The sequence below is a fragment of the Hypanus sabinus genome, chromosome 14 (genome assembly GCF_030144855.1).
Source record: "Hypanus sabinus isolate sHypSab1 chromosome 14, sHypSab1.hap1, whole genome shotgun sequence".
Classification (NCBI taxonomy): domain Eukaryota; kingdom Metazoa; phylum Chordata; class Chondrichthyes; order Myliobatiformes; family Dasyatidae; genus Hypanus; species Hypanus sabinus.
The window spans coordinates 15,570,908-15,584,532 of NC_082719.1; the positions used below are offsets into that span (position 1 = coordinate 15,570,908).

Genomic DNA, 13,625 nt, shown 5'->3' on the forward strand with positions numbered 1-13,625 from the left:
GGGTATTATGTAATGAACCGGAGGTGATTAGGGAGCTTCAGGTAAAAGAACCCTTAGGAGCCAGTGATCACAATATGATTGGAGTTCAACCTGAAATTTGATAGATAGAGAGAAAGTAAAGTCTGATGTAGCAGTATTTCAGTGGAGTAAAGGAAATTACAGTGGTATGAGAGAGGATTTGGACAAAGCAAATTTGAAGGTGTGCTGGCAGGGATGACAGCAGAGCCACAATGGTGTGAGTTCCTGGGGAAGTATGAAGCTTTATAAGGCACTGGTGTGGCCTTACTTAGAGTATTATGGACACTTCTGGGCCCCTCATCTAAGAAAAGATGTGCTGGCATTAGAGAGTGTTCAGAGGAGGTCCACAAGGATGATTCTGGGTATTAAAGGGTAATCATACAAAGAACATTTAACATCTCTGGGTCTTTACTTGCTGGAATTTAAAAGCATAAGGAGGGATCTCATTGAAAGCTTTCAAATACTGAAAACCCTGGACAGAGTAGATGTAGAAAGGATGTTTCCATGGTGAGGGATTCTAGGACAACAGGGCACAGCATCAGGATAGCCCTCAACCTTCTTGCTGCTGCCATCAGGAAGAAGGTACAGGAGTACTCAGGACCCACACCTTGAGTTTCAGGAACTATTATTACCCAACCATTCATCTCTTGAATTAAAGGGGATAACTTCACTCAAATGCATTTCCCCATCAATGAACTGTTCTCACTTTCAAGGACTCCTGCATTTTTATTGATATTTATTGCTTATTTATTATTTTGTTGTTTTAATTTTGTATTTGCATAATTTGTTGTCTTCTGCATGTTGGTTTTTGGTTTGTCCTTTTGGGTTTGGTCTTCCATTGATTCTATTGTATTTTTTTCATTTACTGTGAATGCCTGTAAGAAAATGAATCTCAGGGTTGTGTATACTATATGTACTTTGATAATAAATTTATTTTGAACTTTTGAATTTTTAACTTTTAAACTTTGATCAGGTATTAGGGAAGGAAACAAAATTGACTTCTCTGTGAATTGACAATTCAAGACATTTAAATATCTATGAAGGAAGTTTGCATGTGGAAGGCATCATATATTTATGATTAGGTGGAGAAACATTTAATGAATTAGTGATGAATTTATCTTAGGCCTTATCTAAACACCTAAGCAAACAATACAGACAAACTAGTGATAAAACTTCCTGAAATCATCAGGAATCAAAATGTGGCAGAACACAGAAAATACTACCACCAGGTTTGTGAACTTTCCTCAGGCGTAGTTTTGCTCTTTTCTGACAGCTTGCCTTCTTCCAAAATTTAGCACATAAAATCTTACTGATCTTTTGAGAGTACAAAGACTCTGGCCAGATATAAGAATATGTTCCATTAACTTCCTGGGAGCAAACACAGTGCATTTCTAGGCAATTGTGTTTGACACTGGAATTTTTCTTGGCAAATTTAACATAGTTTAACCATCAATCAGTTAATGCAACATTTTAATCAGGCTTGCCAGAAGAAACCAAGACCAAAGATACCTATCTGAACGCTCTCCAAGGCGTCCTATTCCTCTGTACATCATGTTGTCTAGGTACCGACTGCTGGGTAGAGAGTCATCTCCAAGCTCTTTTAGGTCCTCTGGTCTAAGGTACTCTCCTCCATCACCCGTCATTGTATCATCTCCTTGGGATCAAAAGACAGTTTATCAATCAGCAGTTGTGTTGAATTTGCTATTGGATGCCAAAATAAAGAACAAACACAAACACACAGAGTTGGAAACTAATCACTCACAGTCAAGCAGCATAGGAACAGTCGATGCTTGTTACTAAGAACTAGAGGAAAATTTAGTAAAGAATACAAGTTGCAATACATTACAATAGAATAGTACATTACAAAAGCTAGACATCGGGACACCTTTTTAATTATAGAAAGGGTTAGATAAAATGAACAGTTTAATATACTTCCTTCATTATACAGTCATAAAGCACAGAAAGCAGGCCATGTCCATGCCAAACAGTTATTCTGCCGAGTTCCATTGACTCACGCCTAGACCTTAGAAATCCATAACCTTTCTTACCATGTACTATTTCCAACTTCTCTTAAATGTTGCAATCAACCCACGTTTACCACTTCTACTGGCAATTTGTTCTACGCTCGTGAAGAAGCTTCCCCTCAGATTCCCCTTAAATATTTAACCTTTTACCCTTAACTTCGGCCTCCAGTTCTAGTCTCACTTAACCTCAGTGGAAAAAGCTGACTTGCACTTACCCTATCTGTGCCCCTCATACTTTTGTATACCTCTATCAGGATTCCCCTTATTTTCATAAGCTCCAGGGAATAAAATCCTAACCCTATAATGCAGGTCTTCAACAACCTTGTATACTCTCTCTGTATAGTTTCAATCTTATTTACAGCTTTCCTGTAGATAGGTTACCAGAACTGCATGCGAAACTCTAAATTTAGAACTCACCAACATCTTATACAACTTCAACATAACGTTTCATGAAGGTTCTCTACCTGTGATGCACATTCAAAGAATTATAAATTTGTATTTCTACACCCTCTGTTCTACTGCATATTTATTGGCATATGGTTCACTGTGAAAGTCTGACCCTGTTTGTCCTCCCAAAGTGCAACAGCTCACAGTTGTCTGCATTAAATTCCATCTGCCATCTTCAGCCAATTTTTCCAGCTGGTCTAGATTGCAATGCAAGATTTGATAGCCTTCTTCACCACATTTCCAATCTTGATGTTATCTGCAAATTTACTGATCCAGTTTACCAAATTATGAACCATATCGTTGATATAGATGACAAACAACAATGGACCCAGCAATGATCCCTGTGGCACACCAGTCACAATCCCCCAAGTCAGAGAGTTAACCATCCACTACCACTCTCTGGCTTGTCTCGCAAAGCCAATGTTGAATCCAATTTACTACTTTATCCTGAATGCCAAGTGACAAAACCCTCTGGACCAGCCACCCACATGGAACTTTGTCAAAGGCCTTACTGAAGTCCACACAGGCAATGCCCACTGTCTTTCCTTCATCAACTTTCCTGGTAACTCGATAAAATCATTTAAGTATGATGTAGCAAGTACAAAACCATGTTGATATTCACTAATCAGGCCTTGTCTATCCAAATACAGTACCTGTTCCTTAGAATACCTTCTAATAATTTACCCACTACTAACATCAGGCTCACCGATTTATAATTTCTCAGTTTAGTCTGATAACCTTTCTTGAGTAACAGAAAAACATATGCTATCCTCCAGTCCTCCGACATCTCACTTGTGAGTAAAGACATCTTAAATATTACTGACAGAGCACTTGCCTCCCACAAGGTCTGATGGAACACCTAATCAGACCCTGGAGACTTATCCACCCTAATTTGCCTTGAGCACTTCCTCTTTCGTAATCTGGATGCAGTCCACGACTTCACTACTGTTTTTCCTCAGTAGTTAATGTCTCCCCCATCTTTTTAAGTTCCAAGCATAGATGACCACGCTGATCTTCAAATCGATCAATTTTTTTTTCTTTGCTATGCTTTTGCTTTTCACATACAGACTCACTTCCAAGTATGTATTCTCAGTATTATTTTGTTTATTTGTGCAATTAGTCTTCTTTCACACATTGGTTGTTTGTTAGTCTTTGTTTACACAAGTTCTATTGCATTTCTTTTTTCCCTGTAAATGCCTACAAGAAAATGAATCTCAAGGTAGTAAGTACGTGGTAACATATATGTACTTTAATAATAATAGTTTATTGTCATATGATGGTACAACATTCCTCTGGACCACAATGCACACACAAAACATATATCACACACAGAACATAAAACAAAAAAAAAGATTTGTGGTAATACTTTGTTTTATGTGCTGTGTGTGATATATGACAACCCTCCACTCTATCGCCAACCAACTTCCATATTGTCTGCAAATTTACTAACCCATCCTTCCACTTCCTCATTCAAGTCATTTGTAAAACTCACAAAAAGCAGGGTTCCCAGAACAGATCCCTGCAGAACACCACTTGTCGCTGATCTCCATGCAGAATACTCTCCTTCTACCAACACCATCTCCTTTCTTTGGGCAAACAAATTCTGTAGCCATACAGTCAATTTTCCTTGGATCCCAAGCCTCTTGACTTTGTGAATAAGGCAACCATGGAACCTTAACAAGCATCTTACTAAAATCCATGTACACCACATCCACTGTTCTACTTTCATCAATATGTTTTGTTACATCCTCAAACAATTCAATCAAGCTTGTGAGGCATGACCTCCCTGTTACAAAGCCATGCTGACCTTCCCTAATCAGACTGTATTTCTCCAAATATTCATAAATCCTGTCTCTAGCGGGGGTATTCCCTTCTGCTGCCGGCTTGGGATGGCGAGTCTGTCAGGACCCTGGGGACTTGTGGAAACTGTGTGGTGATTTCTTTTGAACTTATAGTCTTTTAACATCTTTGGACTATTTTTACTGTGCCCATAGTCTGTTTTTTTTAATCAATTATGCTATTGTTTGCACTGTTGTAACTATATGTTGTAACTATGTGGTTTTGTGCAGGTCTTGTAGCTTTAGTTTTTGGTCTTGTTTGTCTGGTGGTTTTGGAGCTCCTTTCTGGGGAACGCGCTAAGACGGTAGCGCGATATTAATACGCAGCAGCTTTTCCGGACTCTGGATTGGGGATTGCCAAATGTTATGTGGACTTTCTAGTGCAGCATGTTTTGTCATATGCTTTTGTGATATCATTCCAGAGGAACATTGTCTCATTTTTTAACTGCATTGCATTTGTGGCTTCTAAATGACAATAAACTGAATCTGAATCTGAATATAATGTAAAAAGAATTGGTCCCAACACAAACCTCTGTGGAACACCACTTGTCACTGGCAGCCAACCAGAAAAGATTCCCTTAATTTCCACTTTTTGCCTCCTGACAGTCAGCCACTGCTTTATCCATGCTAGAATCTTTCCTGTAATACCATGGGCTCATAGTTGTTAAGCAGCCTCACGTGTGGCACCTTGTGAAGGGCCTTCTGAAAATCTAAGTACACAAATTCAACTGATTCTCCTTTGTCTATCCTACTTGTTGTTTCTTCAAAGAATTCCAAAAGGTTTGTCAGGCAAGATTTTCCCTTGAGGAAACCACTTACTACGGCCTATTTTATCATCCAAGTATCCTGAGAACTCATCCTTAATTACTGACTCCGACATATTTCTAACTGTTGTAATGTGAGTATTATTAAAAGTAAGTTAATACTAATTGGAAGACTGTTGGTAGCAAGAGGCAGGATCTGGGGTTGGCGGGGTCTTTACTTCTGCTCTTCTCACTCCCAGTATGCATTGTATATAGTTCCTCCACCCATGCCGCACGAGGTACCTGGAAGCCTCTGTATTGTAAATATCATTTGCCATCCCCGATAAAGATGCTCTTTTGGCCATCAAGTTGTCAAGTGGCCTTTTTGTAAAGTAGAAGTTACCACACCAACCAATGAGGTCAGACTAACTGGTTTACAGTTTCCTTCCTTCCGCTTTGCTCCCTTCTTGAAGAATGCAGTGACATTTGCAATTTTCCAGTCTTACAGAATCATTCCAGAATCTAGTAATTCCTGAAAGATCATTACTAATGCTTCCACAACCTCTTTCAGAACCCTGGGGTGTACATAATCTGGTCCAGTTGACTTATCTACCTTCAGACCTTTCACTTTATCACCAGCTTTCTCTCTAGTAATGGTACTTCATACTCTTCATGACCCCTGATACCATACTGATGGTATCTTCCACAGTAAAGACTGATGCAAAATACTTACTCAGTTCTTCTGCCATTTCCTTGTTCCCCTTTATTACCTCTCCAGCATTACTTTCAAGCAGACCAGATCCACACTCTATGATTCTGAAGGAACCTCTGGTATCCTCTTTAATATTATAGACTAGCTTACTTTTGTGCTCCATCTTTATCTTCTTAGTTACTTTTTTAGTTGTCATCTATTGGTTTTTAAAAGCTTCCCAATCCACAAACTTCCCACAAATTTTTGCCCTATTATAGCTTTAATTTTGGCTTTGACTTCTCATGTTAACCATCATTATGTCCTCTTGCCTTTAGAATACTTCCTCTTTGAGATGTATATATCCTGTGCTCTCCGAATTGTTTCCAGAAATTCCAGCCATTGCTACTCTGTCATCATCCCTGCCAGTGTTATTTTCCAGTCTTCTCTCCTGCCTCTGTAATTCCTTTTACTCCACTGTAATACTGATACATCTGACTCCAGCTTCTCCTTCTCAAATTTCAGAGTTGAATTTGATTATATTATGTCACTGCCCCTAAAGTTTCTTTTACTTTAAGTTCACTAATCAATTCTGGTTCACTGCACAACACCTAATCCAGAATAGCTGATCCCCTAATGGACTCAACCACAAGACGCTCTAGAAATTTCCCCTCTTGGAATCCAGCACCAACCCAATTTTCCCAATCTACCTGCATATTGAAATTCTCCATGACTGTTGTAACATTGCCCTTTTGACATGCATTTTCTCTTTCATATTGTAATTTGTAGACCACATCCTTACTTCTCTTCGGTGGTCTATATACAACTACCATCAAGATCTTTTTTACCCTTGCAATTCATTAGCTCTATTCACAATGATTCCATATCTTCCGACCCTATGTTGTCTATTTCTAACCACTTGACTTAATTTTTTACCGACAAAGCAATGCTACCCCCTCTGCCTTCCTGTTTGTCCTTTTGATACAATGTGTATCCTTGAACAGTAAGCTCCCATTATAATCTTCTTTCAGCTATGATTCAGTGATGCCTACAACATCATACTTGTCAATCTGTAACTGTTCATCTACCACATTCCATATACCACGCACAATCAAATATAACACCTTCAGTCCTGTATTCACCCTTTTTGATTTTGTCAAACCCTTTTGTGTTGCAACTCATCATGTTGACTCCACCACCGTCGCCAGCAGCCCATTCCACCTGACATCTCCTCTGTACCTACTTACAAGCAACTTAAAACTGTGCCCACTTGTGCTAGCCATTTCAGCCCTGTGAAAAAGCCTCTGACTATCCATATAATCAATGCCTCTCATTATCTTGTACACCTCTATCAGGTCACCTCTCATCCTGCATCGCTCCAAGGAGAAAAGGTGTTCACTCAAACTATTCTCATATAGCATGCTCCCCAATCCAAGAAACATCCATGTATATCTCCTCTGCATCCTTTCTATAGTTTCCACACCCTTCCTGTATTGAGGTGACCAGAACTGAGCACAGTACGCCAAGTGGGGTTTGATCAGGGTCCTATTTAGCTGCAACATTAACTCTTGCCTCTTAAACTCAATCCCATGGTTGATAAAGGCCAATGCACCATATGCTTTCTTAACCACAGAGTCAACCCGCGCAGCAGCTTTGAGTGTCCTATGCACTCAGACCCCAAGATCCCTCTGATCCTCCACGCTACCAAGAGTCTTACCATTAATCTTGAATGGCAGGTGGTGACCAGTGGGGTGCCACAGGGCTAGGTATTGGGATCACAGCTGTTTACGATTTACATCAACGATTTAGATGAAGGCATTGAGAATAACATCAGCAAGTTTGCTGATGATACTAAGCTGGGTGGCAGTGTGACATGTGATAAGAATGTTAGGAGAATTCAGGGTGACTTGGATAGGCTGAGTGAGTGGGCAGATACTTGGCAGATGACATTTAATGTGAATAAGTGTGAGGTTTTCCACTTTGGGTGTAAGAACAGGAAGGCAGATTATTATCTGAAAGGTGTAGAGTTAGGTAAGGGAGAAATACAAAGAGATCTAGGAGCCCTTGTTCATCAGTCACTGAAGGTGAATGAGCAAGTGCAGCAGGAAATAAAGAAGGCTAATGGAATGTTGGCCTTTATTACAAAGGGAATTGAGTACTAGAGCAAGGAAATCCTCTTGCATTTGTACAGAGCCCTGTTGAGACCACACCTGGAGTATTGTGTACAGTTTTGGTCTCCAGGGTTAAGGAAGGACATCCTGGCTGTAGAGGAAGTGCAGCGTAGATTCACGAGGTTAATTCCTGGGATGTCCAGACTGTCTTACACAGAGAGGTTAGAGAGATTGGGCTTGTACACGCTGGAATTAAGGAGATTGAGAGGGGATCTGATTGCAACATATAAGATTATTAAGGGATTGGACAAGATAGAGGCAGGAAATATGTTCCAGATGCTGGGAGAGTCCAGTACCAGAGGGCATGGTTTGAGAATAAGGGGTAGGTTATTTCGGACAGAGTTAAGGAAAAACTTCTTCTTCCAGAGAGTTGTGGGGGTCTGGAATGCACTGCCTCTGAAGGCAGTGGAGGCCAGTTCTCTGGATGCTTTCAAGAAGGAGCTAGATAGGTATCTTATGGATAGGGGAATCAAGGGATATGGGGACAAGGCAGGAACCGAGTATTGATAGTAGATGATCAGCCATGATCTCAGAATGGCGGTGCAGGCTCGAAGGGCCGAATGGTCTACTTCTGTACCTATTGTCTTTTGTCTATTAGTACTATATTCTGCCATCGTATTTGACCTACCAAAATAACCACCTCACACTTACGTGGGTTGAACTTCATCTGCCACTTCTCAGCCCAGTTTTGCATCCTATCAATGTCCTACTGTAACCTCTGACAGCCCTCCACACTATCCACAACACCTCCCATCTTTGTGTCATCAGCAAACTTACTAACACATCCCTCCACTTCCTCATACGTGTCACTTATAAAAATCACATACAGTAAGGGTCCCAGAACAGACCCTTGAGGCACTCCACTGGTGACCAACCTCCATGCAGAATATGACCCGTCTACAACCACTCATTGCCTTCTGTGGGCAAGCCTGTTCTGGATCCACAAAGCAATGTCCCCTTGGATCCCACGCCTCCTTACTTTCTCAATAAGCCTTGCATGGGGTACTTTGTCAAATGCCTTGCTGAAATCCATACACACTACAGTGTATGGATTTCTTCCTTCATTAATGTGTTTAGTCACATCATCAAAAAATTCAATCAGGCTCGTCAGACACTACCTGCCTTTGACAAAGCCATGCTGACTATTCCTATTCCTATCATACCTCTCCAAATGTTCATAAATCCTGCCTCTCACTATCTCAGAGATTTATGGATACTAAACCATTGAGCATAATCAAGATTGAAATAACTGTATTTTTTGGCTACAATGGAATTAAACAATATGGGAATGGGGTAGGAAAATATAAGTGAGGGCAGATCATCCATGCGTTTTTGAAGTATGATGGTGCTTCAAAGGACCTCAATGCCCCCTCCTGCAACTGTTTAAATCTCAGTGTTAAATCTTACTCCTGTGCTTAAATCTTGGTGGACAGGTAGCATAGGCTTCATGCCTATGTTATTTTCTTATCATATACTTTGAAAAGCTCACTTACCATTGGCTTAAAAAGTAGAAGTTAGGAGTTAAATGACATTTAGATTAAATATGAATAGAGCTTTACCATCATTTTGATCATATATACCAAACAAGATCTTCTCTGCTCCAGTGTCTATGTGCAACACTCACATAATTCAAACCACATGTCTCAGTTTTATATAGAACATAAAACAGTATAGCACAGGAACAGGCCTTTCGGTGCACAATGTTGTGCCAAACCAATTAATTTAGTAATCAAGTTGCCCACTAAACTAATCTCTTCTACCTATACAATGTCCATATTCTTCTACTTAACTCACTTAAAAGTCCTTAATGTATCTTCTTGTAGCACCACTCCAAGCACCCACAACACTTGATGTAAAAAACTTGCCTCCCACATCTCCTTTGAAATTTCCCCAACCCACCTTAAGCGCATACCCACTGGTATTAGACAATTCAACCTGAGAAAAAGGTACTGTTTATCTGCTCCATCTATGCCACTCATAATCTTAATCTTAGTCAGATCTCCTCTCAGCTACTGCTCTCCAAAGAAAACAACTCGCATTTGTCCACCTCTTATTCCAGCACATGATGTCCAATCCAGGCAGCATCCTGGTGAGCCTCTTCAAAGGCTCTCCAAATCCTCAATATCCTTCCCATAATGGGACAACCAGAATTATATGCAATACTCCAGATGCAGCCTAACTAGAATTTTATAAAGCTGTAACATAACTTCCAGACTTTTGAACCCAATCATCATCATCATCATCCTGGTCTTCCATCTGTCTTTAATCTGAGGATTTCTAACAAAGCCTGTCCATCCTTTGATGTAACTCATGAATATCATACACCACTGACCATGTCTCTTTCTTCCATCAGATTTTCCCATCACTGCAAGATGTTTGAGCATCTCTTTCCTCCAAATTTCCAGAAATTCCAGCTGCTGTTTCCTGACTGATGATAATCGGCTCTCTTCTTATTCTAGCTTTTTGCAAGACTTCCTCATTTGTTACTCTGTCCTATTTTCATCATTTAACTTCCATGAGAATTTGCGTTGTAATTGGAATCAAGATCATTCAAAGATTGTAGTTCTTGCTGGCAAAAGACATGTTATTATTGTTCTTCCATACTGCAGTGAATTGTTCAGGGTTACCAGCTTGCTGTTTCAAGTGGGTGAACAACTTTTGCATCAATGTCATGGATAAGTAACTGAATTCAGAAGTAGCAGAGGTAAAGCATACTGTCCAGAGCTTTTTTGTGGAAAGATATTTTGGGAGATCTACAGCTACCAGTATCTGAATTTCAGTGGCTCCTAAGGCTCTATCCCATTTTTCATGTATGTTCTTACAGGCAACATCAATTATATCCACAGCAACTCCAGATTTTAATTATATTGTAGCAGCTAGCACAATGCCAAGTATCTCATCAGGTTTTGAGAGGATACTCTGCTCTCTAGGAAGGGATGTTGGAGACCACAGAACAAAGAGGCACCGTGAAGGAAGTTCATGTAATCAACATCTAGTCAGTATCACAGAGTTCAAAGTTCAAAGTGAAATTTATTATCAGAATACATACATGTCACCACATACAACCCTGAGATTCTTCTTCTGCAAGCATACATAGCAAATCTATAGAACAGTAACTGTGAACTGTAAACATCAGGAACTGTTAACTGTTGTTAACAAGAACTGCAGCCCTGTGGACTACTCCATTGTAACCATCCCACCGTGAACTCTACGGAAGCATATAATATAGCATATAATGGGAAAGCAGTATTTGTTGGATTATACTACAAATCTCAAATAAGCACGGTGGTAATTTAGGAACAAAATGATTAAATCATAGAAGGATGCCAGTGGCAGCCATCTGAAAAAAGAACAACAGAAAATAGTTAGGAGGTATATGAATAAATGTATAAAAAAGTGATGACCTGCAGCTGTGTCTCTAGAGACACTGAAGAAGATGACTGACAGACTCAGAGATGAAATCACCAAGATCAGATTAATCAAGAATGGGTAATATCTGAATTAAGTTGTGAATTTTGGAAACTGTGAAAATAATCTAGAGTTGTGCAAGTAACTAAATGAGTTGTGAATCTATAGAGTTGCTTGAAACTACTTAGTGAATCTTTTGGTTCATTCCAAATCAATGATGATTAACAAAGAACTTAATTCTTAACAAAAAGCTCATTACCTGGTACAGTATAATCAACAATTATCAGCTCCGTACCTGCTTCCATTTTTCCTTCTTGCATACAGTCCAACGTCTATTTTCTCAGGTGGTTTGGCTTTATATTGATAAGCATGCAATAAGTCTCCACCTGCAATTTGCTTCAGTCCAGTCCCAACACTAACTGTTAAATATTTTCATTCCTACTTATGTCTCCTTCTTGCCCAGTTGAAATTTTTAAAAATCATTTCAATGCACCCCCACCATCTGGCCACTGCCAAAAACTTTGCTCCATCACTCCTGAAAGTCAAATTTACTGAACAATTTAAGGTTACGAATTATGAGGAACCCTATCTTCATCAGTTGGTAATATTGTATCAGAAAAGCAGGTATCTCACAAGGCGTATGGCCTTACAAACACAAGAAAATCTGTAGATGCCGGAAACCAAAGCAACACACAGAAAATACTGAAGGGAGTCAGTAGGCCAGGCAGCATCTATGGAAACAAGTAAACAGTTTACATTTTGGGCGAGACCCTTCATTCGAGCCTGTGTATTTTCCAATCCACCAGAAGCACAGCAGGAGACACAGCTATGTTATGCATTCTATCTAATAGGTTTGCAATTCTACTAAGCTGCCATCCTGATGCTGAAAATTATTATTAACACTAATATCCTTGCCCTGATCTTAAATCCTGATTCCCACATGCCATAAATGAAGCTAACTAGATGAAAATGTTGTCTTCTTGCAAAAGACACTGATAATCTACCACAGGGAAGGCAACAGCTGCTAAATGAAGATTATTTTTCACAACACAAACTAAGTACAACTTAAATCAAGATACTGACAACAAACATTTCCACTTTATAATCTGGACCGCAAGATCCTACAGAGGATTGTAAAACTACCAAATCACCAAAAAACCCTCTGTACTATTTGTGACTTTTACAGGGAGCATTGTATATGAAGGGCCTGAAGCATTGGTGAGGATCCCTACCACCTATCCCACAATCTCTTTTACTGATTACCGTCAAGAAAGAGGTACATGAACAAGACTAGGAGTGCCAGACCAGTTAACAGCTTCTTCCCCCAAGATGTAAGACTAGATTTACTAGAATGTTACCTGGGTTTCAGCACCTAAGTTACAGAGAAAGGTTGAACAAGTTAGGTCTTTATTCTTTGGAGTGTAGAAGGTTGAGGGGGGACTTGATAGAGGTATTTAAAATTATGAGGGGGATACAGTGGATGTGGATAGACTTTTTCCATTAAGAGTAGGGGATATTCACACAAGAGGACATGAGTTGAGAGTTAAGGGGCAAAAGTTTAGGGGTAACATGAGGGGGAATTTCTTTACTCAGAGAGTGGTATCTGTGTGGAATGATCTTCCAGTAGAAGTGGTGGAGGCAGGTTCGATTTTGTCATTTAAATAAAATTGGATAGGTATATGGACAGGAAAGGAATGGAGGGTTATGGGCTGAGTGCAGGTAGGTGGGACTAGGTGAGAGTAAGCGTCCGGCACAGACTAGAAGGGCCGAGATGGCCTGTTTCCGTGCTGTAATTGTTATATGGTTATAATGACTACTCTGCGACCACTAACAAGCTGTTTATTATACTGTTTACTGTTTACCCATGCAGTTCACTACACAGACTTGGAATTATATTTTATTAATTTATTTGTGGTAATACTTTGTTTTATGTGCTGTGTGTGATATACGTTTTGTGGGTGCACCATGGTCTGGAGGAACATTGTTTCATTTGGTTGTATATATGTACAGTGAGATGAAAATAAATAAATCTGAAATAAAAGTAAAGAATACTGTAGAAATACAACATTGTGTTCTTTTTCTTTCATTATCACTGACATATTTTGAAACAAAATGAATATAAACATGAGCAAGAATAAAACCTCCAAAGATGCCAATTTTTATATCCCATCTGCACCAGTGTCTTCTTTTGATTCTGTGAATCCTCATTCAATAGTGAGTTTGAGTTTATCTGCAGCTAAATCTAATCATAAAACTGAGAGTAAATCCAAATCAAATAGAAATGATCT

The 13,625-nt window shown here is 39.5% G+C and overlaps 1 protein-coding gene across 2 annotated transcripts in view; it reads right to left on the bottom strand.

The window, feature by feature from the left end:
• The window catches only part of ank2b (ankyrin 2b, neuronal), an 801,710-nt gene that overhangs the window by 175,478 nt on the left and 612,607 nt on the right, over positions 1 to 13,625 (bottom strand). For both annotated transcript variants that reach the window (XM_059988791.1, XM_059988792.1), the window contains one exon: positions 1,528 to 1,672. In XM_059988791.1, coding sequence (XP_059844774.1) covers positions 1,528 to 1,672 — 145 coding nt within the window. The remainder of the gene's footprint in view (positions 1 to 1,527; positions 1,673 to 13,625) is intronic.